General features: G+C 38.1%; 1 protein-coding gene across 15 annotated transcripts in view; it reads right to left on the reverse strand.

Annotated features, from left to right (window-relative positions):
* Nucleotides 1-25,705, reverse strand: part of DAB2IP (DAB2 interacting protein) — a 275,541-nt gene that overhangs the window by 26,579 nt on the left and 223,257 nt on the right. For all 15 annotated transcript variants that reach the window (XM_072430459.1, XM_072430460.1, XM_072430458.1 and 12 more), the window contains 5 exons: nucleotides 17,046-17,190; nucleotides 14,837-14,981; nucleotides 9,932-10,168; nucleotides 2,855-3,053; nucleotides 1,465-1,643 (listed from right to left, as the gene is read on the reverse strand). In XM_072430459.1, coding sequence (XP_072286560.1) covers nucleotides 1,465-1,643; nucleotides 2,855-3,053; nucleotides 9,932-10,168; nucleotides 14,837-14,981; nucleotides 17,046-17,190 — 905 coding nt within the window. The remainder of the gene's footprint in view (nucleotides 1-1,464; nucleotides 1,644-2,854; nucleotides 3,054-9,931; nucleotides 10,169-14,836; nucleotides 14,982-17,045; nucleotides 17,191-25,705) is intronic.

Consider the following 25,705-nt stretch of genomic DNA (forward strand, 5'->3'; position numbering starts at 1 on the left):
ACCCCGATCCAACAGTGGTGTGGAAGGCCTGGTTGCCATGAGTTTATGCACCAAACTTCCTCCTAAGTAACACAAGTCAGTCCAACTTCCAAAGCCTCCAAATGAAAATATTCTGCAGCAGTAACTGCGACAGGAGAACAGAAAAAATGCAATAAAAGGTATGGGGGCATTGGACATGATTTGATCTATAAAAAACTTTTGTGTCCCACATAAATCAATTAGGTTCACACATATACCTGAACATACCTTTCTTATCCACTAAGACAGCTAAGACACTTTGTCAGTGTAAGCAAGGCTGTCTATGTTGCCTGCCTGCAGTCCAATAAGAAAAAAAAGGCATCTATGAGTAACACAGATGTTCGTCTTTCAGGTAGTTAGATATTTAGGAATGCTCTGTGTTTGAAAAATTGTACAATGTAAGCATAGATATAGAGAGAATATGAAGCACCCTGGGTATCTCCCAGCCCGCAGGCGTATCCAAACCTAGCATTCCCAATCTGCCAGCTTTAAGCAGTGTAAATTTAAATGGACTTTTAGAGTTTCACCACATGCTGAGCAAAATTAGGGATAAAAGTGGTAATTACAGAGACAGGCCTTCCGCCTCTGTCTTCCCGGCTTTCTACTAATTAAATTGTTAAATACAATGTAGCTCGTATTTAACATTCTGTTACTATCCTACTTTTGATCAGTATAATTACATTTTATTAGGGAAGGAGGTGGCTTTTCGGTAGCAGTGCCTGTGCCCCTTTTAACTGGGTCTGAAATGGAGTTTTACCTGCAAAGGCAAAGGATACCACCCATCATCATTCTTTACCTTATCAGTTCTTACAGAAATTGTTGAGTATAGGGAAAAGAGCTGGATTGTTGTCATTAATGTTATTTTCAACTTCAGCATGTCACATTCAACTAAACATGTTCTCTAATGTTCAGGAAGTTTTGGCACTCATCCATGTAAAATTCAAAGAAGCATAGGAGATGTACCCCACCATTTTCAATGGTGTCATCATGGAGATGAAGGCAGATTTTGATTGCCCCAAAACTACTTTGTTTATCTATCTGCCGTTCTTTCTGTTATTGGACAATCAATATTTTCCTTGACACATTACGTTGTGATTGGAAATATTCATGTTGCTTCAAATATTATAGTATGTAGGTCCAAATATAAGTGTCCAACTACCACTAGCTAAAATGAAAAGAAAATTAGAAATGTAGGCAGTATTTTTGTGACACAAGCAATGGGGAGTGTAGACCACTTCTAAGCCTCTGAAACTTATTCATGAAGTTTACAGAAAATGCAGAATAACGTGAACCTTTGTCAGGGGAAGTATAGAGTTTTGTCAACTTCAACTAAAATATATCAGTTTTGGGTGAATTCATTAAAATTTTGTGATATGTAATATTTAGGAAAAAAAAATGATAAGCCTTTATAAGCTTATCAATCAGGATTTTATCCTCTCTTCTTACCCAGATAAGTCGTTCTCGATTACCATCTTTTGGAGGCCGACAGAGATATTGTTGCTGGCATTTGGCGTGGAGGCAGAATGATCACTTGTGACAGAACTCTGTACGCTGGATGGATTGCTGAGCGCTGTGTTCACATCGCGTAGGATACGAGGAAGAGGACCTAGCTTGGTCACTGTGGCCTGCCAGGGAATAAGAGGGATGTACCCAAGTGATATTCATACAGGTTATACTACTACTATGTCACAGCCACATAGTTAATTGGCAGATTTACATAAACGTTGGATGGTTTAGATGGGGGTATCTCTTGTCATTATTAAATAACAGAGCTAATAAAGATGTTATCATCTATTATATATAATATGAAAAGAAAAAGGACTATGTATAAACCACTTTAAAGGAAGATGAAATCTATATAAAAAAAATTGATTTATGTAATTCCTTTTACCATACTGTATGTATGTGCTTTATTAGAATATGGAGTGCTGTACAGATTGACAGATATGCTTTTTTGTTTATAAATATAGAAAGTAGTCTGTTTATTGAATAATGCATCTGAAGAAGCAGACATGCTCTTCAAAACATATAAAAAACATTATTGATCTCTATAGCGCAGTAAATCTGTCTCTAAATTACTGGATAACAGAATATGCCCTTTCCTTTGGACTGACCAATTTCTGTATGGAAGAATAATAGAAATATTTAAGGAAGATATTTTGCTAATGTAGGTTTTATTGATTATATATGAGGTATAGCGGTACTATATTTATAAGTTATTTTAAAGTCTTTGTTAAGTAAAAATGCAATTTTATTGAATCTATTGCTTACCTCACACACACAGTACATTTGGATGCACTTTTCTCTTTATATAACACACAAACACATTTAATAAGTGAATTAAAAATGTTTTTTTTTGTTTGTTTTTCTGCTGTGTCTCCCTCTCACCCTTTAAAAAGTTACAAGAACCATGAAACTGAAAAAAATGAATGTCTACATCATCAGCATTTTCATCCTTATTAGACATGCAGTAATTAGATGCAAACAATGAACAATGTGAGCGGTTTAAAGGGTCACAACAACTATTTTATCAGATGCCAATAAATTAAGTCTAGTGACTGTAATGCACTTACAAGGTAAAAGGGAAGGCAACTAAACCTATAGACTGTGTGTATATGGATTTTTACATAATAAATAGAGCCATACATTTTTATTTCTGTACAATGTTTTATGTTAAGTATCCAAAATACAAAGCTGCTAAATATTTGTGCATCCTCTCTTGTGATCTCACAGAGCTATGACCACGATGGGCTCTCCAAGAAGATTAAACAAAGCATTAGCCATATAAGCTTTAGACCTTAACAAGGGAACAGCATGAAAGCAATGTTTTAGGTACCTGATCCACAGAGATGACTTCCCAGAGCAGTGAGTGCAGTGTGGACAACTCCCGGCCCAGGTCAATGTAGCCCTCAAATCCAGCTGTGTTGGAAATAGTCTCAGGGTTGGAAATCTCCAGCAGGAAGCGCTGCATATTCGTCCATTCATGTTCCAGAAACTGATTCATGAAGGACATGTACTCCTCTTTACTCCCAAACCTGCCAGCAACAGGAAGAATATTAGAACAGCGGAGTGTCTCTACTCATTATATCATGACCTTGATTTTAGCAAGTCAGAATTTTGACCGGGAGTCAGTTATGTGAGCTTTGCCATCTTCAGGATTGGGATGCTCTTAACTGTAACCTGGTGACAAGAAATTCCATTGTCTTATATAGGGAAGAATCCCATGAATTATTTAGAAGTGAGGTCATAAAATGTTCTGGTCCTGGTGAAATCATTTTCCTGTGTGTAGGTAACTTTCTCTCCAGCAAAGATCACCGAGGAACACAATAATAGCCTCTGCTTAGCATCTAGTGCTAGAAGAAGAAGCGCAGAGCACATCAAGTTGGTCTCTCTGAATTCTATGAATCCTGCTCTGTGAATATGGATTGACACAGCGGTCCTGATTTATTAAAGTTCTCAGAGAATGGAGAAGATAGACTGTCATGGGAGACCCTAGAAGATTCAGCAAACCCAAAATAGAGCTGCTCCAGGATTGAAAACAATAGCAAATGATTTTTAAGAAATCAATTCTAGGTTTGCTGGATCATCCAGTTCTCCAGTGATGGTGTGTCTTCCAGTTATAGAAAGCCTTATTAAACCAGACCCAGTATCTTTAAAGTGAATGTCTAACCAAAACTACAAAACCAGGTTTTGGTTTGAGTAGGGGAAAACTTCTGATTTTTTTTTTGGTGACAACAGTTTTAGCAATGAAGAAGTGAGGCAAAATATGCAATAGAGACACATACAAAGATAAAATTCTGAAAAAGCTTCTAGCCTTCTGCTCAACTAAAGAAACAATTTTTTGGTCTGTGCTTCTGTGGAAAAAAATATCCTCACTTCCTGTCTAGTATACCTTTGTAAGCAGCAGGACAGAAGTGAAGAGAGTTATCTAAGAATCTACAAGAAGAATTTTTTTGTAGATCCTTGGATAGAAGTAAAAACCTATCAGGGAATCTAACTGTTCCCCACCCTATCCAAAACTAAGGACAGACAACTAGACTGGACTCTACCATCCACAAATTTAAAAGAAATATTTACTTATATAAAAAATATGAAGCCTAATGTATTTTTTTCCCTCTAAATGATTTTAGGTATTAGAAATAAACAAGAATATCCAACTAACATGACGCAATAGGAAAAAAAAAAGTTACTAGATCGGATGAGTACATTGTATCCAGTACAAGGAAAAAATGCTAGTTAAAAGTGGAACCTCACATAGCCAACAACTTTACAAAATGTTTATAAGAAAGAAATTAAAATAACCTAATCATTAAAAATTCAAAACATTAAATGTTCACTAGAGAGAACACAAACATGAGTGGAAAGTTATCAAACTGGAATCTTGTAAATAACGTAACCGTGGTTACCACTGAAAGAGAAATTGATTTTCTTTACATATGAAAAATAACATTTCTCCAATAAAATAAATTGTTCAAAGGAATCATGCAATTCTCTAATAGAAAGTACATTTCTTGATTTCCAATGCCACAACAACTGGGTTGAAAATTAAAATTTGAAATTATCTGCCTCTGTGTACTGTTTTTATATGTATTATTTTTAAGCCAATCTCACCTAGTGGGGTGAACCACCCCTTCCATTCACAAATCCCATATTTCTGCTATATTCCAGGTTATCATCAATGTTAGGATTTTTTTTCAGCTAGGTGGAGTGGCTGTAGCTTGGTGGTCAAAAAGTGGGCAGGGCAACACACAAACTTTGCACTTCCAGTTGTTTGCGTCATAGGTGTCCAATAACCCCTGTAATTGTCAGTCTTTACCCCCATCTAATGCCCGCCCACATAGTATGTCTCATTTTTCATAATCTTTGTATTATGCACCAATGGTCCATTGCCCCTATATTGTGACTCAACTTCCCAGTGTCCAATGTTTTTCTGAAGAGTGTAATCACTTGATGCAATGCAATCAACAGGTGTTTGCAAGGGGCTACAAAAGCCTAACAAAACAGTGGAGGAGGGTACACTTTGTTTTTTACTGAAGCCACTTGATTATCTGGCTTCGCATAAATTTTTCAAAAGAAATGTGCCACTATCTTTTCATTTTGCACATTATTTATTTTGCAAATATATATTTTTATAATCTGAACATAAAAAATAAGGTATCTAGCAGCCTTGCAAGCATCCACTAGACCCAAAATAAAAAAAGGTGCTTTGCAGTGAAGTTCCAGACCCACTGATAAAACACATAGATCTACCAAGGTTCGGTCCTAGGGGAGTACAGTCTGTGCAGTCATATCAATGATTTCAAGTCAAGTCAAATTATCTGTGAAAGTGGTTAGACTCTCAGATTTAATAACTTCTGTCTAGTGTTGGTGTTCGAATTCAGATAGACCAGACCTAAAAAAAAAAAAACGAGATTCGACGGCAAAAATTTGGATAAAATAAAATGTGTTAAAAAAAAAAAAAAATTATTGTTAAAGTAATTTATTGAGTGTTTATGTTTATTTACCTATTTTTTTTTTTATCCTTTAACCACCTGGCTGTTAAACCCGACCTTGGTTCGGGGTAAAAACTTTTGCAAAAAGTGTTAAACCCGAACTTTTTTCACCAGGTGGTTAAAATGTAAACAAACATTATATTGCAATCCGATTGTCATACATCGTATGACAATCGGATTACAACTGAAAGCAAAATACTTACCCGGTCCCCACAGCTCCTCCAGCAGCAATAAAAAATTTGCTATTGCTGCTGGCATCTGCAGTGAGATGTGAAGCACAATGCAGGAATCCTGTATTGTGCTGTGCATCTCCCTGTAGATGCAGCAGCTCCAGCTCCAGCGTCCAGCGTGTGCCTGTGTGAGCTGGGCAGGGAAATCCCCCCCCCCCCCAAACATCACTCCGAGGATGAGTCATCTTCCGGGTGATGTGATTGGTGATGTATGGGGGTGTGTCAGGGAGGGAAATTCAAAAGCAGAATACAATGTAATCTGCTTTTTAATGGTTTTTACAGTACAAAAACACCATACAACATAAAATAAAAATAAAAGTACATTTTTAATTTTATTTTTAGATTTACATTGTTGTCTATTATTTCATTATTGTTTTAAATTATTATTTATATATTAAAATTTATGATTATAACATAATAAATAAATATAATTATCATACCCGGGAGATAATCCTAAGAATTATAAGCCCACAATATAAACAAACATTTCTATGCAAAAAAAAATAGGATAGGATTTTATTAAAAGTACTTTTTTTTTTTTTTTTACATGATTGTGTGTTTTAAACTTTTTTTTATATTCATGATATCTACTCGAACCCTGTTCGGACATATTTCTGTAACTTACAGGTCTACAATTTAGAAAAAAAAAAATTTAATGAAAAAAGTGTTAAGCTACGTACACACTTCCAATTTTTATCGTTGGTAAACGAACGAGGAACGATCCTGCACGATATCTGCGAACGATCGTATGGCACTGATCCTGTACCTACAGATAACGACACGATCGTTCAAAGATATTGTACACACGATAGATGCGATCGTTTGAACGATACAGGAAGTGACGTGCACCACAGGAAGTGAGCGAACGTTCGTTCACCGCACATGCTCAGACCATGGACGATCACTGAACGACCGTACACACGATAGATGGTCAACGATCGTCGTCCAATCTGATCCTATCCTCGTTCGTTGGCGTCGTTGGTTACTTTTTTTTACGAACGATTTTTGGCCAATCGGTCGTTCGTCGTTCATTTCCAATGATAAAAATTGGAAGTGTGTACGCAGCTTAACGCTTTTGGTACAGAAATCTAGACATCAGTGTAACGCCCAGGTGGTTAATGACATGATATCTGTATAACACACTTTCTAGCACAGTGATAGTATGATACATTTGTTACATTTTACAAATGTATCATATTACTGCGCTGCAAAGTGTGTTACAGACTAAAGCTGCGTACACACTTCCAATTTTTATCGTTGGAAATGAACGACAAACGAGCGACGAACGACCGATTGGCCAAAAATCGTTCGTAAAAAAAGTAACCAACGACGCCGACGAACGAGGATAGTAGTTAGAAATGAACGACCGGACCAGCGGATCGGATTGGACGATGATCGTTGACCATCTATCGTGTGTACGGTCATTCAGTGATCGTCCATGGTCTGAGCATGCGCGGTGAACGAACGATCGCTCACTTCCTGTGGTGCACGTCACTTCCTGTATCGTTCAAACGATCGCATCTATCGTGTGTACAATATCTTTGAACGATCGTGTCGTTATCTGTAGGTACAGGATCGGTGCCATACGATCGTTCACAGATATCGTGCAGGATCGTTCGTCGTTCGTTTACCAACGATAAAAATTGGAAGTGTGTACGTAGCTTAAGGGATACTTGCGGGGGCATCTTCTATTTAACCTGCAGTGCCCTGGGGATTGCACACTGAGCTAATCAACGATTGCAGCCAAGGCTGCAATCAATGAGAAGAGTGTGCGATCCCCGGGGCACTACACGGTAATAACCCTGTAGTGCCCCAAGGATTGAACACTGAGCTAATCAATGATTGCAGCCAAGGCTGCAATCATTGAGAAGAGTGTGCGATCCCCAGAACACTACAGGTTTATTAACCTGTAGTGCCCCGGGAATCGTAGTGCCCGATCCCTGGGCACTGAAGGTTGAATAGGGACAGGTTTCCCCATTCATCACATCTAGTGCCCTCTGTTTTTGGATAGAGAAACTCTAACCAAGAACACATAGAACTAGATAATAACCGAAATTCTCCCACCAATAACTTCAATCGATCACCCGAACCATATCTCACTATTCGATCAAATAGCTGTCGAATCGAATAGTGAGATATTCGACCAACACTACTTCTGACCATAGTACAGTTAGGTCTATAAATATTTTTTCTAATTTTGGTTCTGTACATTACCACAAATAATTTTAACCCCCCTAGCGGTCTAATTCTTTCCAAATTTCCATGCAAAAAGCATTACAATTTTTTTTCATGGAAATTTATTTTACATTGTAGGCTATAATTTTTAGGCATAACCCCCCAAAATATGTCCAATAGTTAAAAAAATTATTTAATTTAATAAAATATTTTCAAAAAAATAGTTAAAAATGTAATATAACTGTACAATAGCATTTATAATATAATATATGAATCAAGATTTCTTTGTATTGGACATAATACAGCTATTTTGTATTGAATCCAATACAAAATGATTTGAATTTCCCGCCGCTCTGCCCGCACGAACCGGAGCCTGCACCGACGACAGGGGAAACCTAATAGATCTCGGCTCTTCACTTCACGCCTGGAGATTGAAGGGAGAAGACCTGTCCCCAGGACCTGCCGGGACCAAAAGGATGACGGGGGGCGACAACGGAGGAAGGTAAGTGGGGTTTTTCTTAGCTTAAAGTGACCCCGACTGTGACTCAAGATTACTGCTTTTTGCAAGTAAAATCCACCCCGAATCACACTCTGGATTACCGCTAGAGGGTTAAAAGAAACAACTCAGATGCAGTTGAACTGTAGATTTAATTTATTTCATTTAATTCAATTAAATCAATTTAATTTAATTTAATTAAGATTTAATTCAGTGGGTGAACAAAAAGATAGTATAAAAATGTGAGGAACTAAAGCCTTTTTTTTTTTTTAACACAACCTCTTCTTTTCAGGGGCTCCAAAAAAAATTGGACAAATCAAAAAAAAAAAAGGTTCATTTCCAATACTTGGTTGAAAACCCTTTGCTGGCAATGACAGCCTGTAGTCTTGAACTTATGGACATCCCCAGATGGGGAAAACTTTCGGTTGCTGTTTGTGGGCCTTTCTGTCAGAAGCTTAGTCTTCCAACAGATGAAATGCATGCTCAATTGGGTTCAGATCAGGTGACTGACTTGGCCATTCAAGAATATTCCACTTCTTTGCTTTAATAAACTCCTGGGTTGCTTTGGCTGTATGTTTTGGGTCGTTGTCCATCTAGTTATTTCATTTAAAATTAATTGTGGTAATGTACAGAACCAAAATTAGAAAAAAGTTGTCTCTGTCCAAATATTTATGAACCTAACAGTATGTCTGCTTTCATAAATAAGGTCTACTGTGTTTTTTTAAATATGTATAATATTTTAACACATGAATATTGGAGTGTCTCTTTTTATTATGAAACTATAATTATGTAAGGTATGATATCTCTATCTTACAGCAAGAAATAACAATATGGGTTATACCAGTCTACTGATTTTGATCTAGCAACAACAAAATTGATAAACATTTATCTTCTTCTATTGCATGGCTTATTCACTGACTGAACCAGTGATCCGTCACTTTGTTGCTGCTCCCACTGGTGAGGAAGCAAAGCCATAAAGCATTGAGTGTGCTCACTATTGTGACATAACTTTATTTGCAGATTTTTTATTCAAACCTCACAATAAATTATTATTTTCAATATAATATTTCACTGGTGCCCTGGCAATTTGACCCCTGATTCTGCCAGAAGTTGCACCTCCTAATATTACATTGAGAAATGTTTCTGTAGAAGCTCCTCTACTATTGATTTGAGGACACCGTCACTTGTCACCATCACCCTAGTTTTTATTTTTTGTCATTAAGTGTGCCTGGAGAGAATGACCTCACGTTTAATGCCGCCTGCACTTTATTTTGTGTCTTTCTCCCTCTGTAAACATCTGATACAGAAACACATTCTGTCTCCAAGCACTTTCAATTAGGTTGCGCTCCTGTGCTCACCTCTTAGAACTGATACAGAAGAGGAGAGTTATCGACACAGCTGAGGTTGGAATTAAAAGTCAATACAAGTAAAGGCTATTGATTTTTCTAGCTAATTGAAGGCCTGTGATGAGTGCACCAGAACAGACAGCACCACTCTCCCCGTTTTAGGAGGACACTTACTTGGCAAAGTTGGCAAGGTTCTGAGTGACTTTGGCAATCAAGGTCAGTGTACGGGCAGTGCGATCGTCTGGGTATTCTTGTAGAAGGTTGAACAGTGATGGGGACATGATGGCGGGACACAAGAAGCGCAGAAACAAGGAGGCGCTAATAAGCCTTTCACTGATATCAGGGCGACCTCGGCTGTTACACTCCTGTCTCCACGATGCAAAGACCTCCTTTAGTTCACGAGGGAAAACGCTGTAGAGAGAATCATGGGAAATAAATTGAGATCAATCAACAGCAGAGAACCAATTATCTTCTTTACACCGCTCATTAAACGAGATGACACCTTAATGACACTTTAATTTGTACTTTATACAGCAATGACCTTGGGAATCAATAAATTCACTAATACCGAAATTAAAATGCCAACAACTACACTACCTACAATGATAGCATGTGTCCCTCCATACTTATGTTAAAGTGTGTGTAAACCCTTACAATAAACCTCTTCAATTTACTGCCCTTGGTTTGTGAATTATATAACTGGAAGGATTTTGTAAAATCTTTTTAATAAATGCCAAAAATACCAATTATGTAAAAAATGTAGCTCTGTCCTGTTTTTTGCACCTACGCACTTCCTGGAAATTTCAAACATTCTAGAAAGGTTTATGTGGAATGCTGTACTCTCAACAGTTAAACAAAGGTGCGGCTCTTTATTCATTGTTGATAGGATCAAAGGAGACTTCCATATTCAACAATGTATAACGTGGTTAAAAGCAGAGAGTGCTAAAAAAAAAAGCAGCCATTTTTCTGTACTTGCAGGGTCCTTAAAGTAATAAAACACGGGAAAATGTACATGTAATGCAGATGTGTTGCATATGTTTTGTCTTTTGTTTACAGTTATTTTGTATTGAACCCAATACAAAATAATCTGAATTTCACTTTCAACATGTTTTTTTTTTCCCTGAGCCACACTCTGGATTACCGCTCAGTGGGTTAAAGTAGACCTGAAATACCACAAAAAAAAAAACAAAACTGTGATCAGGCAGGTTCATTATTGCAGAAAGGACAAGTGTCCCTTCTGCAATATAACACACTCACCCTGCCTGATCGTTATCTCCTATACAAAAAAATGCTGGGCAGGGACTGAATGCCTGGGAGTTACATCATTCCAGCCTAGTCATTCAAGATGGCCAATGTTCAGAACCAGGAAAAGAAGAAGAAAGGAGTTGGTGGCGGATTGTATTTTATTTTATTGCACAAGGGACATCACCTTTCTTTTCTACAATAAAGGACCTGCCTAGTCACAGTATTAAGAGTAAAGGTGTAGTCCTGCTTTAATACTACTGTAACTACTGTATAAATACTGTTACTCTTCATGAAGTGTCCTCTCCTCTCTCATCATCTCCATCTACCACCTGTCCGCTTGCCCGATCCTTTCTGATCTACTCCGTGCCCACTCCTCCACCATGGCCCCCGCACTAACCAAACTATTCAGCTTTCCCTTTCTACTGGTACTTGCCTCTGCGCCTTCAAACATGCAATTATTCTCCCTATCCTGAAGTAACCCTCACTAGACCCCTCCCTACGTTCCAACCCATTCCACTGAAACAGCCCTTACTAAAATGGCCAATGACTTCCTCAGAGCTAAGTCACAAGGCAACTTTTCCCTCCTCCTTCCCCTAAATCTTTCGTCCGCTTTTTACACTGTTGATCTCCCCCTTCTGATCCAAATCATGCTCTCAATTGGGATAAATGACATTGCTCTCTCTTGGTTCACTTCCAACTGTCTGACCGCTCCTTTCAGCTTTCGCTCAATGATAATTCCTCCTCCTAATTCCTCTAGCTGTTGGTGTTCCACAACATGGTCTTGGAGTCAGTCCCTGGACCAGTTCTCCTTTCTCTGTACACCTCCTCCTCACTCATGTCCCACTTTGGCTTACTTATCATCCCCTCCACATATTTCTAACTATTAATACACTGGTATTCATCCCTCCACTCAGAAACGTTGTCTTGGCATCACCTTTGATTCTGCCCTCTCCTTTACCCTACATATTCAGAACATCTCGAGATTCTGTCACTTTCCCAACATCTCTAAAATCCCCCCCTACCTGTCCCCAGAGAGTACCAAACTCCTTGTACACCCTCTCATCATCTCTCGTCTGTACTACTGTAAATCATTCTCTCTGGTTATCCACCAATCCAACCCTCTCCTCTGCAATCTATTATAAATTCTTCAGCCATCCATCCTTCACACCGCTCCTCTTCTGCCGCATGTCTTTGTAGTTCTCTTCATTGGCTTCCATTGCACCTGAGAATCAAACTTAAGCTCCTGTGCTTTGCCTTAAAATTCCTCCACAGTTTATGCCCCACTTACCTTTCTGACTTGATAGAAAAATACTCCCCTGGCCGCTCTCTTCACTCCTCCAATGACCTACTACTGACCTCACTCATAACCTCATCACACGCACAGCTCCAAGACTTTTCTAGAGCTGCCCTGACTCTCTGGAATGGTCTTCCTTGTACTATTCTGCTTGCTCCTACTTTCTGCTCACTTAAAAGTCCTAAAACTATTTTGTTCAAACCTGCCTGCCCATCTTCTTCTGTTTCCTAAACCCTCACGACTTGCCCACCATTTCACATCCCCCTCCTATTGTATGCCACTTCCACCACCTCTTAGATTGTAAGCTTTTCTGGGTAGTGTCCTTAATAAAGGAAATCCATACTGCAATAAATACCTGCCAACGCCAACGTTCTATAAAGTGCCTGGCTGTCATTGGCTTTAATGCTAATCACAAGGCCAGGACAAGCATGTAGCCCAATAACTCAGAATTTCATATTTTTTTCTAATCTTTGATATAAAAAGTACTAAAAAATTTGGAAACACCATGAAATTAAGCCTTGTGATAGACACTGCATTCAAGACAGATTTGATAAAATTGAAATGATTGTACCCCATACACAAAATGGTTCAAATATTAGAACAATGATCGGTGCAATCAGCAACTTTATACTTGGTGTAAAGCAAAAGGTACCAAATGCAGAGTGGTGATCAAGGAAACCAACCATAATTTGCCTTTTATCAACCTGACTGAACTCATAAAAGCTGAAAAAAAACTGAAAAAACTCTAATAGTTCACTATGATTGGTGCAAGCATCCTACATGATGATAACAGTAGTTGAAGACACATGGTTGGTTTCTATAGGTTACTGCAGACATTTTACACTCCACAAAGTAAATAACTAGCATCTTAATGTAATATAAAGTATTTTAAAATTCTACCATTTTCTACAGCACAAGCCATTATACTAAGGAAATGATGCAGTAAAGGCCACAGCTACCTATATTTTACTGCAGCTGCTTGTTTCCATGGTGATGAGAGCTTTGAGGGCAGTTATATATAGAGTGCTAGTCAGGTTGTTACAGATGACCATTGCTGGGCTTCTAGTTAAAATGACTGAGGACATTTTATACAGCACCGACTTAAGCAAGCAACATTATAAGTGTTGGACATATGGCTGGGATATTTATGGAGGGTACCAGTCCCCCTTGTCTGAAGTACCCAAAACAACCATTCAGTTCCCTAGTGTGGGGCAGAGAGAGGAGTTACTTTCTATTCTATCTGTGGCTCCATTTTACACAAGAGATCCACAGACTCTGTAAAATGCAGAGAAAGATATCAGCACTATATAAGTGTATAAAAATAGATTATATCTGGAGTGTGTATGTTTTTATTCCTCTTTATTTCATGATAAATTGGCACAATATGGGCATTCTCACCTAAGAGTGTTTTTGAGCTGTTCATAAATGTCGATATTTAAGTATTTTGTGTCTCCAATTCATTTGTATGCTCCAGGCACAGGAAGCATCAGATTTGATGTAGCAGGATGAATGAGTTAAGGTGCTCCATCACGGTTTACTTCGTTTACATCGTTCGCTAATGGCCTCTAGAGCATAGCACAAGCTACATTTTCTGAAACATTCCAGATGTCTAAACGGTCCTATAATCACCACCATTCAATTCCCTCTTTAATATATGACCGCCAAGGGGTCTGAGAAACAAAACATGGGAGTGTATTTCTGACGAAAAAACACAATTCCCAGATCAGAAAATGCCACCTTTATGTTTATGGACCTTTTTTTCCCACTTGATTTTTTTGGCTCATCTTTGTGGATGGGATGCAGTTTTCTGTTATTTTAAAGAACAGAAATCATTGCAGATAAAACTCTTGAGGTGGAACCAGAATGCCAGCACCATTCAACGGCAATTAATGCACTGAGAATATTTCTAACGCCTGATATCTCTCATAATGTGCCTGAGACTGTCATTTTCTAGAGACACAGATGCCTAGAGTTTCATTTATCCCATTTTAAATTCCCTGCTGAAAAATCTAATAATTAGCTGACAATAACTCTTTCCCAACCAGCAATAATGTTACACCACCCGCTAGAAGATATTAATGAATGTACACCTTGGGATTAATGGGAGGCAAAAATAACATCAAATCCTGTATTTTTGGTAAACTCTTTTATCTGGGCTAGCTTTACTTATAGTGTAAATCTCTCCCCATTCCTGTCTGGTGGAACTGCATGGTATAAATGACTCATTCTCAATTGGGGCCACTTATATTATAAACATCTGACATTCCCAGAGCACAAGACATATTGAGTAAATGCCCCCCTTTTTTCTGTTCATTGCAATCCTATCATAAATGTCCCTCATTCCTGGCTAGAGAGACAAGTAAGATTGTAAACAATCCAGTTTGGGTGAACAAATATTATAAATAAGGCCCTATTTGTGGCTCACTAAACTCCTATTATAAATGTCTCCCATTATCAGCTAATGGCACTCATGGTAAAAACAATCCACATTCCTAGAAAATGGCACTCTAGGTATTCCATCCGCAGTTGCTGACACTGACCAGTAGGAATTGATAATCTTGCAGAAGGCTAGTTCGCAGCACATCTTCAAGTTTCCCTGATGTTCGGGGAGGTCAGAGGAAGAACATTTGTTGGGGTCAACCTCGCAATTCTCATCCGATTCGTACAGTGCCTTGATAAACTCACCTGAAAAAAAGAATCAAAGGTAGTTATAGGGTTAAGCAGAACATGCCCACCAGCACAAAGTAACAGCACAGGACCTGAGGGGGTTATTTTATGGCTACCCACAATGCACAACTGTAGCTTATTCTCACATGCAGAACAAAAGCCAATGATGTTGGCCTTAACAACTAATCAAATGGTTCTTTTTATTTTCTTAGGCTTCCACATGATTTCATTTCTGTGGTCCCTGACAGCAACACATACATATTGAAAAAAAAAGTAGCAATTGTGTTGTGATTTTCAGGCAATCATTAATGTTTTCTTCAAACTATGCTAGTAATGTCAGGACATTGGGCACCATCAGGCAAAGCCCGAAATTGAACACAGGTGTGAGAAAGAGATTTAACAGGTAACTATGTCTGCAATTACATGATAATACCTATTAACATGAATAATTGAGGGTCTGACTGTTTTCTCTTGTGTGAAATTGAGTAGGAACAGTGGGTATAGCCTGTTTGTTTCCAGTTTAGGTGATGAGAGGCATTACTTATTCCTAAAATTGGGAGTATTCTGCATTTTTTTAATCTGTAGTCCAGAAACACAGATTTAGGATAGCCATACAATAGGCAATATTTTTGATATATTTTTTTAAGTACACAAAACCGTTACTTTGATCAACAAATGTTCAAAACAGTTTTGTGTACGGTCTATATTTGTGCTAAATGTTGCTTATAAATTGATCGGGGTAGATTTTTTATAACCCTTTTTGGTTAACCATCACACTCACTAGGTAGACCTCTTCAACTTGTCAACACAAAGATCCAATCAGCCATTCACATGGCACTCAATGCATTTAGGCATGTGGACAATGTCAGGACGACTTGCTGAAGTTCAAAGCGGCATCAGAATGGGAAAGGTGATCTAATTGACTTTCAACATGGCATGGTTGCTAGTGCTATGCAGGTCAATCTATTTGTATTTCAGAAACTGCTGAGCTGCTGGGATTTTCACACACAACCAACTATTGGGTTTACAGGGAATAGTCAGAAAAGGAAAAAATATCCAGTGAGTGGCAGTTCTGGGAGTGAAAATGCCTTGTTAAGGGCTAACTATGTTGAGAATTATAAGGCTGGTTTTAACTGATGGAAAAAGCAACAGTAACTCAAATAACCACTTGTTACAACAAAGGTATGTTACAGAGCATCTCTAAATGCACAACACTTGACGCAGGTGAGCTACATAAACAGACCACATCAGGTGCCACTCCTGTCAGCTAAAAAAAGGAACACAAATCTACAGTGGCTCAATGAAACTGGACAAGAGAAAATTGGAGGAATGTTGCCTGCTTTGATTTCTGTTGCAACTTTCAGATGGTAGGGTGAGAATTTATATGGTTAGGCTTCATCCCCATGAAAGCATAGATTTACCCATGCATCATCTCTTTAGGTTGGTAATGTAATGGTTTTGGGGATATGTTTTTTGCATACTTTGCGCCCTTTTACCAATTGAGTATTTTTTAAATGCCACAGCCTACCTTAGTATTGTTGCTGACCATATCCATCCTATTATAACAGCAGCGTACCCATATTCTGATGGCTACTTCCAATAGGATACTGCACCATGTCACAAAACTCAAACCATCTGAAACTGGTCAATCAGTTTACTATAATCTAACAATCAACAGATCACAATCCAATACAGCGTGTTCACGATGGGGTGGTATAGGGGATTCACATCATCGATGTTCAGCCGACAAATCTGCAGCAACCATGTCTATAGGGACCTAAATTCCCCAAGGAATGTTTCCAAGACCTTGATAAAGCATAAAGAATTATGGCAGTTCTAAGGGCAAAGGGGTGCCAAACCCAGTACTAGCAAAATGTACCTATTAAATTGGCAGGTTAATGTATATTGGAATCAAAAATAGGGGAGGACAAAAAGAAACTGGAGGAAGGGGAAATACTGAACCTCACAGTGAAAACAAATTACTCAAAACAAAAAAAATTAAAAAAGATTTGAAAAAATCTATACGCTCATGCAAGATAACTAGAGTTTGGCTTTAAAAAACACAAAAGGTATCAATCTTACCTAGGGCATCCTGTAGGTATTTTTGTCCCACCAGCTTCAAGTACTCCTCAATGGCCTTGGTGGCCAGTGTGTTTTCCCGAAATATCAAGTGTTCATTATCTCCACATCGATCCACTTCAGACATCATTAAGTCAGTAAGGAAGTCCTGAGAAAAGAAAACAGATAATCGTATGTAGAAAATGCTGCCGGAATGCTGGACTGAGCTCCGGGACTCTTTCAATCTGCAGTTGGGATAATGGATCTGGGACTAAAGTAGGCTCATTATACCATAAATCCTACAGCCGATGGCTAATAGTGACATAGATCATAGAAATGTGCTCATTCACTGCATACCACACTGTCATTCATCATAATTTAAAGATCCTGGAGGCACTGACACATTGCAATTATATGCTCAGACTGTGAACCACCACTGATATATTAGAGAACCAGAAAGTTTACCTCCAGCTATGTATTAGCTTTTTTATTATTCACTAAACTACATGTAAAAATGAGGTAGAATGATATGCAGAGAAGATATTAATATTCGGTGTCACAGCTACATTTACAACTCCAAAGTTACGGGCACTGCAACAAGAGAGGTGACCTAGTTTCTGTGCCCCCATTCCTAGATGGAGGGTGATGATGATGGTCATTAACTCTCCAGTTTAAAAAGTAGAAGTCTAATTCGTATGCCACATATCCCAATAAAAGAGCTTGGTGGGAAGCCATTACTGTGTATTCTATAAAATATCACATCCGTCTCACCTATTGCAGATAATTTATCAGATTTTCCTTCTAGACGAATGCCAACCAGGCACACAGAGTGAAAATGTTATCCTAAATCACTTTAAAGGGCAACAGACTAGGAGAGAGCAGAAGGCTTACATCATAGGTTTCCTTCCTTAGGTGATAAATAATGGTTTTTAATGTGTTAACTCATAAAAGTCATTCTCATGGAGAGCTGATCACAAGAGGAAGATGTACAATGTAGGATTAGAGGGAACAGGCTAATCAGATCAGAGGAGAACAATTATTAGAACCTCTGGGGACTAAGCAATAGAACCCAGACCTGCAGATAAACAGATATAGAGAGCAGATATATAAGTAAAAATTTACCAGTGATATGCAAAACACTTAGAAGAGGGGTTATAAGTTAAGTAAAAAAGTAGTTATAGTGGTGGGCCACATACAGGATTTTCATATAAATAGATTTTCTTTCCGACATTGTTTTCGGTTTATAAAACAAAAAAACAGACATTCCCTTGTGGGAATCTTCTAGGCCTATGTGTTTCAATGGCAGTAATTGATTTCCACCAGGGAATGTTTGAGAGAATATCAGATTCCCAGTTTCGAGCCCTTTGTAAACCATACCTGACTAAATTTATTGCCGCCTCTTCCAGAAATACTAAAATTTGCGCAGATCCTGACCCTCAGGGACCTACTAGTAAGTAGGAAGCACAGCCTGCATTTGTATTAATGATAATGAAAGCAAGCAATCATACAAATATATATGTTAAAAAAACAGCCTTTACAAAAAGAGCAGATTCCCTGTGAGGAAATGTAAAATACCTATTGAAGCTTATGAGGAGGATAACAAAAGTCTTCTCCATCTAATGAAGCGTGTATATATTCTTGGACCAGAAGTAGTAAAACAAAATTACACAGAAAAATCTCTGCTCATGCAGTAGGTAGCATGTGTGACATTCAGCTGGCGGGGGAAGTGCTTGGCGCTTTCTTCATGAATTAGTCTGTGGGGTGGGAAATCTCTCGTGAGTATTTTGGCAGAATAGGATTTTAATGATAATTTCTGCGTGATTCTTTATGTCTCCACACAGACCAAGTGCTGCTGAATATTACAAAGCAGTGCATCTTTCATGAGCAATATCATCTTCCCAGAAGACTCTTCCTAAAAAGGAAATTTTACTATACAAGCCTGAGGGATATATAAATCGTCATCACCTCTGATTACTGAGAAAACAAGACTTTATGTCTCCAAAGTCCTCGATCTGCAGATGAGATTATTGTGCACGCTCAGATCAATAGCAACAAACCCTTCAAATCAACAGCAATATTAGAAATACAAAGCCAGGAGGAGTAACTCTTCTCCAGCTGGAATTGGAAGGAGAAGAAAAATAAATTAAACAATAATAAGAGGGTTGTATAAACAAAACCAGACAGCTGTCTATGGCTTCTGTGTTAGGGGCAGCACGGATATCCTTTTCCAACATTCGTAATAAATATAGCAAATACGAGTAATGCTACCTCTCAGAAAATAAATACAAAAGGCTGTTTTGTATGGCCAGCACAGTTTTGATTTTAGCTGTAAGTGTCTAACTATTGCTGTAAATACAAAAAAAAAAGGCCTTGGTTGTATAAGTGTCGGTCCTCCCTCATTCCTCCACTCATTTGCGTAGTTGGTTCTTTTGTTATGTTGGATTTCATTTTAGTGGAAATATGTTATAAAAAAAAAAAAAAAAAAAAACCCAGAGAAAATATGTTATAAAAAAAAAAAAAAAAAAAACAATCATTCTAAAAATCCTGTAAAAGATGCACCTTTTGACCATGTCTGGACTGTAGCAACCTAGAGGAACTATACATTTCACCAAAGTCATCAAATCCCACAGTGACTTGGTTGTTTATGTATATCTTTTAAATATTTTGGTGGCAGACTTCTCTAGCTGAACCTTTTTCTTATTGACCATGCTCTCAATCTATAAAAGTGAATTTGTTGTTTTGGCATAAGAATATATTACATTTTAGCTGAGAGAAATTAAATAAAGAGCGATGAAGAAAAACAGATTATCCCCAGAAGGGAGCGTCCATCTCATCCATCATTCTTTCTGCTTGCAGTCAATTATTCCAGAGCCTGTGGCGACGTTTGCACACCAGACTACGCCACCTCTACCAGCTCTGAGCCTTCGGATATAAAGGATTCTCTTCAAAACGATGAAACACAAGAGATTATAATTTAATGATTGTCTACAGTTTGTAATATTTGTTGATGTGCAGCGACCCAAATTTAACATCATGCCCATATGTATGGTCAGCCTGCCATCAGCAGTGTGTGCACCTTTACTGACAGATGGACTTTAATCTTGAGTTGAAAAAAAAAAAAGACATGTCAATCGTTTCCCTATTATTACTGCCCAATAACATCAAACCCAATCTCCAATTTTTGCAAAAGGCAAAAGAATGTTTCCAGATCTTTAGACTATAGGGAAGAAATCTACAGAGAAGGACATTTCCACAAAAAGGTAAATGATTTATTCATAGATTTTTCTAGAACAGCTGCATTTTATCACCCCCATCCCCACTATGCAGAGATAAACTGTTCAGCCATCACATTTTAAAATTAAACATTTTAATTTAAAACTCAACTAAACTCAATATCGTAAGGCAAATTATTAAAGCAATTCTGTTGATTAGAGTAAATTATAAGTATTACCCATTGTGTTGCTATATATACACAGCCAGGACCTCTTGTGCCCTTTAGTTTCCTAGGTAACAGGTAACTACATGTCCTGCCTATCCTTATGTAGATTCCTTTTTCATTGTAATACTGAGAGTCTTGCATATATTGTTCTTCCTGCTTTGGGTTTGGTTATGTTGACACTTCCACTGCCTAAATTCAGAGATAAAAGGAAATAGCTTCGCAAGCACATTTTGCCCATAAAACAGAAATACCGTCCAACACTTAGTTGGGCTTTAAAAGAAAAGACAAACTGTTGATTATAGAGATTCAAATCCAGAGCTTTATTGATAGATCAGGATATACTGGATTAATAATAAACAGATAATAGTGCATGTGAATGAGTGGTGCGGGGTATTTGTGAGGGTGGTGAAATTTAATATCAGACTAACAAGAACAAGAAAGGGGGTAGAGTGAATATCTTTTCATGATTTCCCCATGTGAACACAATTCCTATCGGGGTTGAGGGTGACACATACTACAAAAATGCAGGGTCAGGCATAACACAGAAATTATGAAAACAACAAAACTCAGGGTTTAGAAGATTGATGACTTCTAATTGTGGCTGAATTTATGATAAGGCCTTCAGGCGACTTAATCTGAGATTTCTAAATTGTAACTATAACCAAAAGGATAAGGTGACCCTTCTTGTCTCATAATTATTAATACACAGTATTTATATAGCGCCATCATATTACGCAGCGCTGTACAAAGTGAATAGTCAATTTACTAGCTGTCCCTCAAAGGAGCTCACAATCTAATGTCCCTACCATAGTCATATGTCATTAATGTAGTCTAAGGTCAATTTTGAGAAGAAGCCAATTAACCTTACTGCTTGCTTTTTTTAATCAAGGAATCATGATATGGGCTAATTATTCATCAACTTGTGTCACATCATATTTAGGCGAATGTTTGATTTAATAAAACCACCATGAATGTGGCATGCTATTTTTCGTCCACCAAAGACAAATGCAATGCAAGGTCACTGAGCTAGAGGATATACTTCACAAACAAACTTTTATTCTAGCTGAAGTCTTGCCAGTTTTCCATTCCCAACTGGGAATCTCTAGCACGGCAGACCATCTCCATGGACATTACCAAGGGCATTACTCAAGCAACTACTGGCAGGTCTGCACCCAGATTGTCTACCATTGGTCATGTGTTTACAGACACAGCTAATCAATGTGAACAAAGAGTAATCCTATGGAGCCATCATGAATATAGTAGAGGAAAATGCTTGCAGATTCTTCATCACAGAAAATTAAGGTCTTCCACAGACATTGGCGCTGTTTGAACTCCACTTAATAATTGTACCAAACCAGAAATTCCTCTCCGGCTGTGTGTATTTTTAAAAATATTTTACTGCAGAAGGTTATGTAATTACCCATCGTTAGTATATAAGCACTACAGTGACCCAATACCTGCCACTATGTTGAAAAAGAACAGGTAAACGAATGGGATCTTTCAGTCTGAAGCATTATATGTGCAATATATCATGTGGAAACACTCACTGGAACTCTCTCACCTCTCCCTATCCCACTGGTGTATAAAGGTGTTTTTCCCCCAAACCATCTGAGGATTAGCCCAGAATATAATAAATAAAAGGCATTAACGTATTCACATTATCTTTCTAAACTTAAAAATTCCCCACATAGTACAGTAGAAACAATTGGGGCCCAGACTCAAAGCAAAAAACAAAATATACAGGTGGTAGAGGTGAGGGACGTCTCCAACACATGGCAGATTATATTTAATATTCTGTGTAGCTTGCCATTTTCCTGCCACACACAGGGTCTTCCCTAGCAGATGGATGGGGCAGACACACATGTGGAGGTCACACACTTGCTCAGGCAAAGTAGAGCTGGCAACTACGATGTATGGTATCAACCTCACATTACTATGCCCAGGAAGACTTCTATTCATCATCAGTGGAATCTTTTAGGGCAGACTCATTTGCGAAGATAACATATAATATTATCCACCAAGGCCTTAAAAGGTAATGTTAATGACACTGGCCAACTAAGAAATAAAAAATTAAAAAAATAGTTATTGACTCCGATAGGAGAGCCAATAATGCTGCCCATGAAATACCGGTTTTGTTAAATCATATATATATATATATATATATATATATATATATATATATATATATATATATATAGTAGGAGAGAGACAGAGTGAGAATGTATATGAAACTATATACTTATCTCACTCCAGACACACATATTCCAGAATAGATCCATGTATAATGTGGAAAGGAGAGAACATATCAGCTGCATCAGCATGGTGAGATGAGAACACTGCAGTTTCAGCTACTTTGTCTTACTGGCAGAAATAGGTGACAAGACTCAGGCAATTTGCACATTTTTTTGTAGCTGTGACACTGATAAATGCCCCACCTGTACAGCTGTAGATGAATAATCTTCACATGTAGTATGATTAGCATTTATGACATCAGTACTGTAAAATATAAATTGGACAATAATGGCCCATAGAGACCATATGTGGCTACTAAAATATCCACCCAGTAACACAACTACAGGATGCTGAGAAGACTGGACCAGCAAACCATGGCAGCAGGCATCTTGTATCATAAATGCTGCCAGATCTGCAAGAGTATTGGAGCACCCAAAAAATAATTGATTTCTGACAAGTAGAAGCCATAATACTACTAAATACTTCAACAATTGGTTACTCCACTCCAAAAAGGCATATTAAATTATCAACAACTGGAGGATGGAAAAGGAACTTTTGACAGTTTGCTTGATTGAGTTTGACAAGTTGTTTTGCATGCGTTGCTCGTGCATTTGCAGCGTAATTCTTCCTCCAGGGAGAAAAGCAACTGCATGGCCGAAAGCAACATGTAGCTCCCAAGAACTATGTCCACTGCAACTACATGCAAATGTGTGCACAAAAAGGTTTCCATAAAGGTTGATAAGAAGTAGGTGGGAGCTCACCTGAAATTGTGGTAGTTTATGCAGAGTGTATGATATTTGTATGATTTATGGAAATCTTTGTGTGAAGGTGCTCTATATGCAGTGCACAGCACATACATAGATGTTTGCAGGCTTTGGTTGGATGGTGGTAATTTTTTGAAGCACTTTTCCCTTTTTACAGAGAAGTTCATAAATATTTACTCACAATCTGGTCTGGTACAAATCTGTCCAGATCTCTCAACGGCAAATGTGTGATTTCTCCACCACTTTTTTTGTAACCTATTTTCCTTGCCTTTTACCTGCCATACTCTGGCAACTGGGTTAAGTTCCTTACTTCCCATTCTGACAATTGAGATTCGGAAAACATCCATCTACCACTTTAAATTTGGGTTATGAGCTTTTTTTTTTTGAACGGATCCTGAAAATTGGAAATTTTTTAACATTTAACATTTATTAACCATACATTTTTTATTTGCCTGCCTATTCTGTGTGTTGGTCAAAATAATATTAACACACACAGAAGGAAAGGTCACTTAGCATTCACCCTGACCTGCTCTGACAATGTGACTAGTTACTGAATCTTTTCTTTGAGCCGCACATTTACAAACTATTACAGTTAACATTTTATGGCGAATTCGATTTTATAGTGAAATGCTCAGGAAATTCACATTTTAAAATAGCCTTATGCTAATTAGAACAAAATAATAATGCAACACAAGCTCTACAAACCTCCTCGCCAGCCAGCAGCTCATCCGACAGATGTCTGCAGATTAATTCACCGGCAAAGGTGAGGCATTTATCGGATATCACATCCATTCATTGTCAACGCATGAACGATTGGGAACAGAGCACAGTGGATGAGGCGAGAGGGAGAGGTAACGTTAAAATATTCTAACTATAAGCAAAGAGAAGCAGATATAAGAGAATTTAGCTGCAAACTCATGATATCGGTGGCATCATTCTAATCTAGTTGGCGACATAAAACTGGAGACATTGTTTTTGTGCTCACAACCTCAAAGATATTTGCAGTGCAGCCTACAACATAATATAAAAAACAGTATCTTCATCCATAGTATAAAGAGTCACACTTTGCATACAAAGTGTATACCCAAGATACAAAGTGCATGTTCCTCATACAAAGCATATGCCATCCGCATAAAAGGTTTTGCACAGATATGCATTTGCCTGCCCCAATTGTATTTATCCAATGCATAACATAGTTTGCAGAGTCATGTAACAACTGCCAGCATGTCTACCCAGAAGCACTGATTGCACTTTGCTGAATTCGGCTACAGTAGATTGTAAAGATTCTTAAAATGTTACTTTAGATAAACATGGGAAAAAGATCAGCTTGACGTAAATGGTCATCCCAGCGAGTGCTAATGATTTATATAGCTTGTTTTTGCACATAGTGTGTGATGATAAATAGTCTCCCCACTTCTAATTACTGACTGACGTGAGGCTTCTGTCCATGCTGCACATTTACAGCTCTTATCTTCGGAAATATTTAGCTGGCCATATCACACTTCTACCAGTCCAATAAAAGTGGATTCCTGTAAAATGAGCAAAGTGGAGTGTCTGCCAGCAAACACACTCTGTGAAACATACAATTCACAGATCATCCCAATGCTGCCAACAATCTCTGAACAGGGAGTGGGAAGGCGGTGAGGACGTGGGAACGATGGCAATTAACACATGTGTGTTTGCACACAGATGCTGTTTATATCGGATCATTAGCAGGAATTTACATTGCCAGTGTTCCCCGGTAAAGAGATTCATGTTGTATGAAAGAGACTGTCAAATAAATATTAAGTAAAGCTACGTCAATCAATAAATGGGAATGTGACCTTAATACTAAATTTTTTCCAAGAACAACCGTAACGCCTTTTGTACACGGGCCATAAGGCTGCACTTAGCAACTCTTATCAGGAATTGAATTATAAACTACTCACACGTTTGTACAGAGTACAGACAGTGCTAGCTAAAATGTATCCAGGAGTAGATGATCGTTCTTGGCGTTGTGGAGTTCAAGCTGGTAGTCTGCTCCACATATTCTGGGAATGCACTATATTGGTACCCTTTTGGTCACAGGTGGCAGCAGTTATTGAGGAATTAACAGAGGTGAATACACGAAACAGACCTGAGCTGGCACTTTTGCATTTGAATGCTTGGTCTTAGAAGAAATACCACACCTCTTTGCTTAAGCATTTTTTAAATGCTGCTAAAGCCTGCATTACTTCACTATGGAAGCAGTCTTCTCCTGCCACCCACCC

Source organism: Pyxicephalus adspersus, chromosome Z, assembly GCF_032062135.1.
Source record: "Pyxicephalus adspersus chromosome Z, UCB_Pads_2.0, whole genome shotgun sequence".
NCBI classification, from domain to species: domain Eukaryota; kingdom Metazoa; phylum Chordata; class Amphibia; order Anura; family Pyxicephalidae; genus Pyxicephalus; species Pyxicephalus adspersus.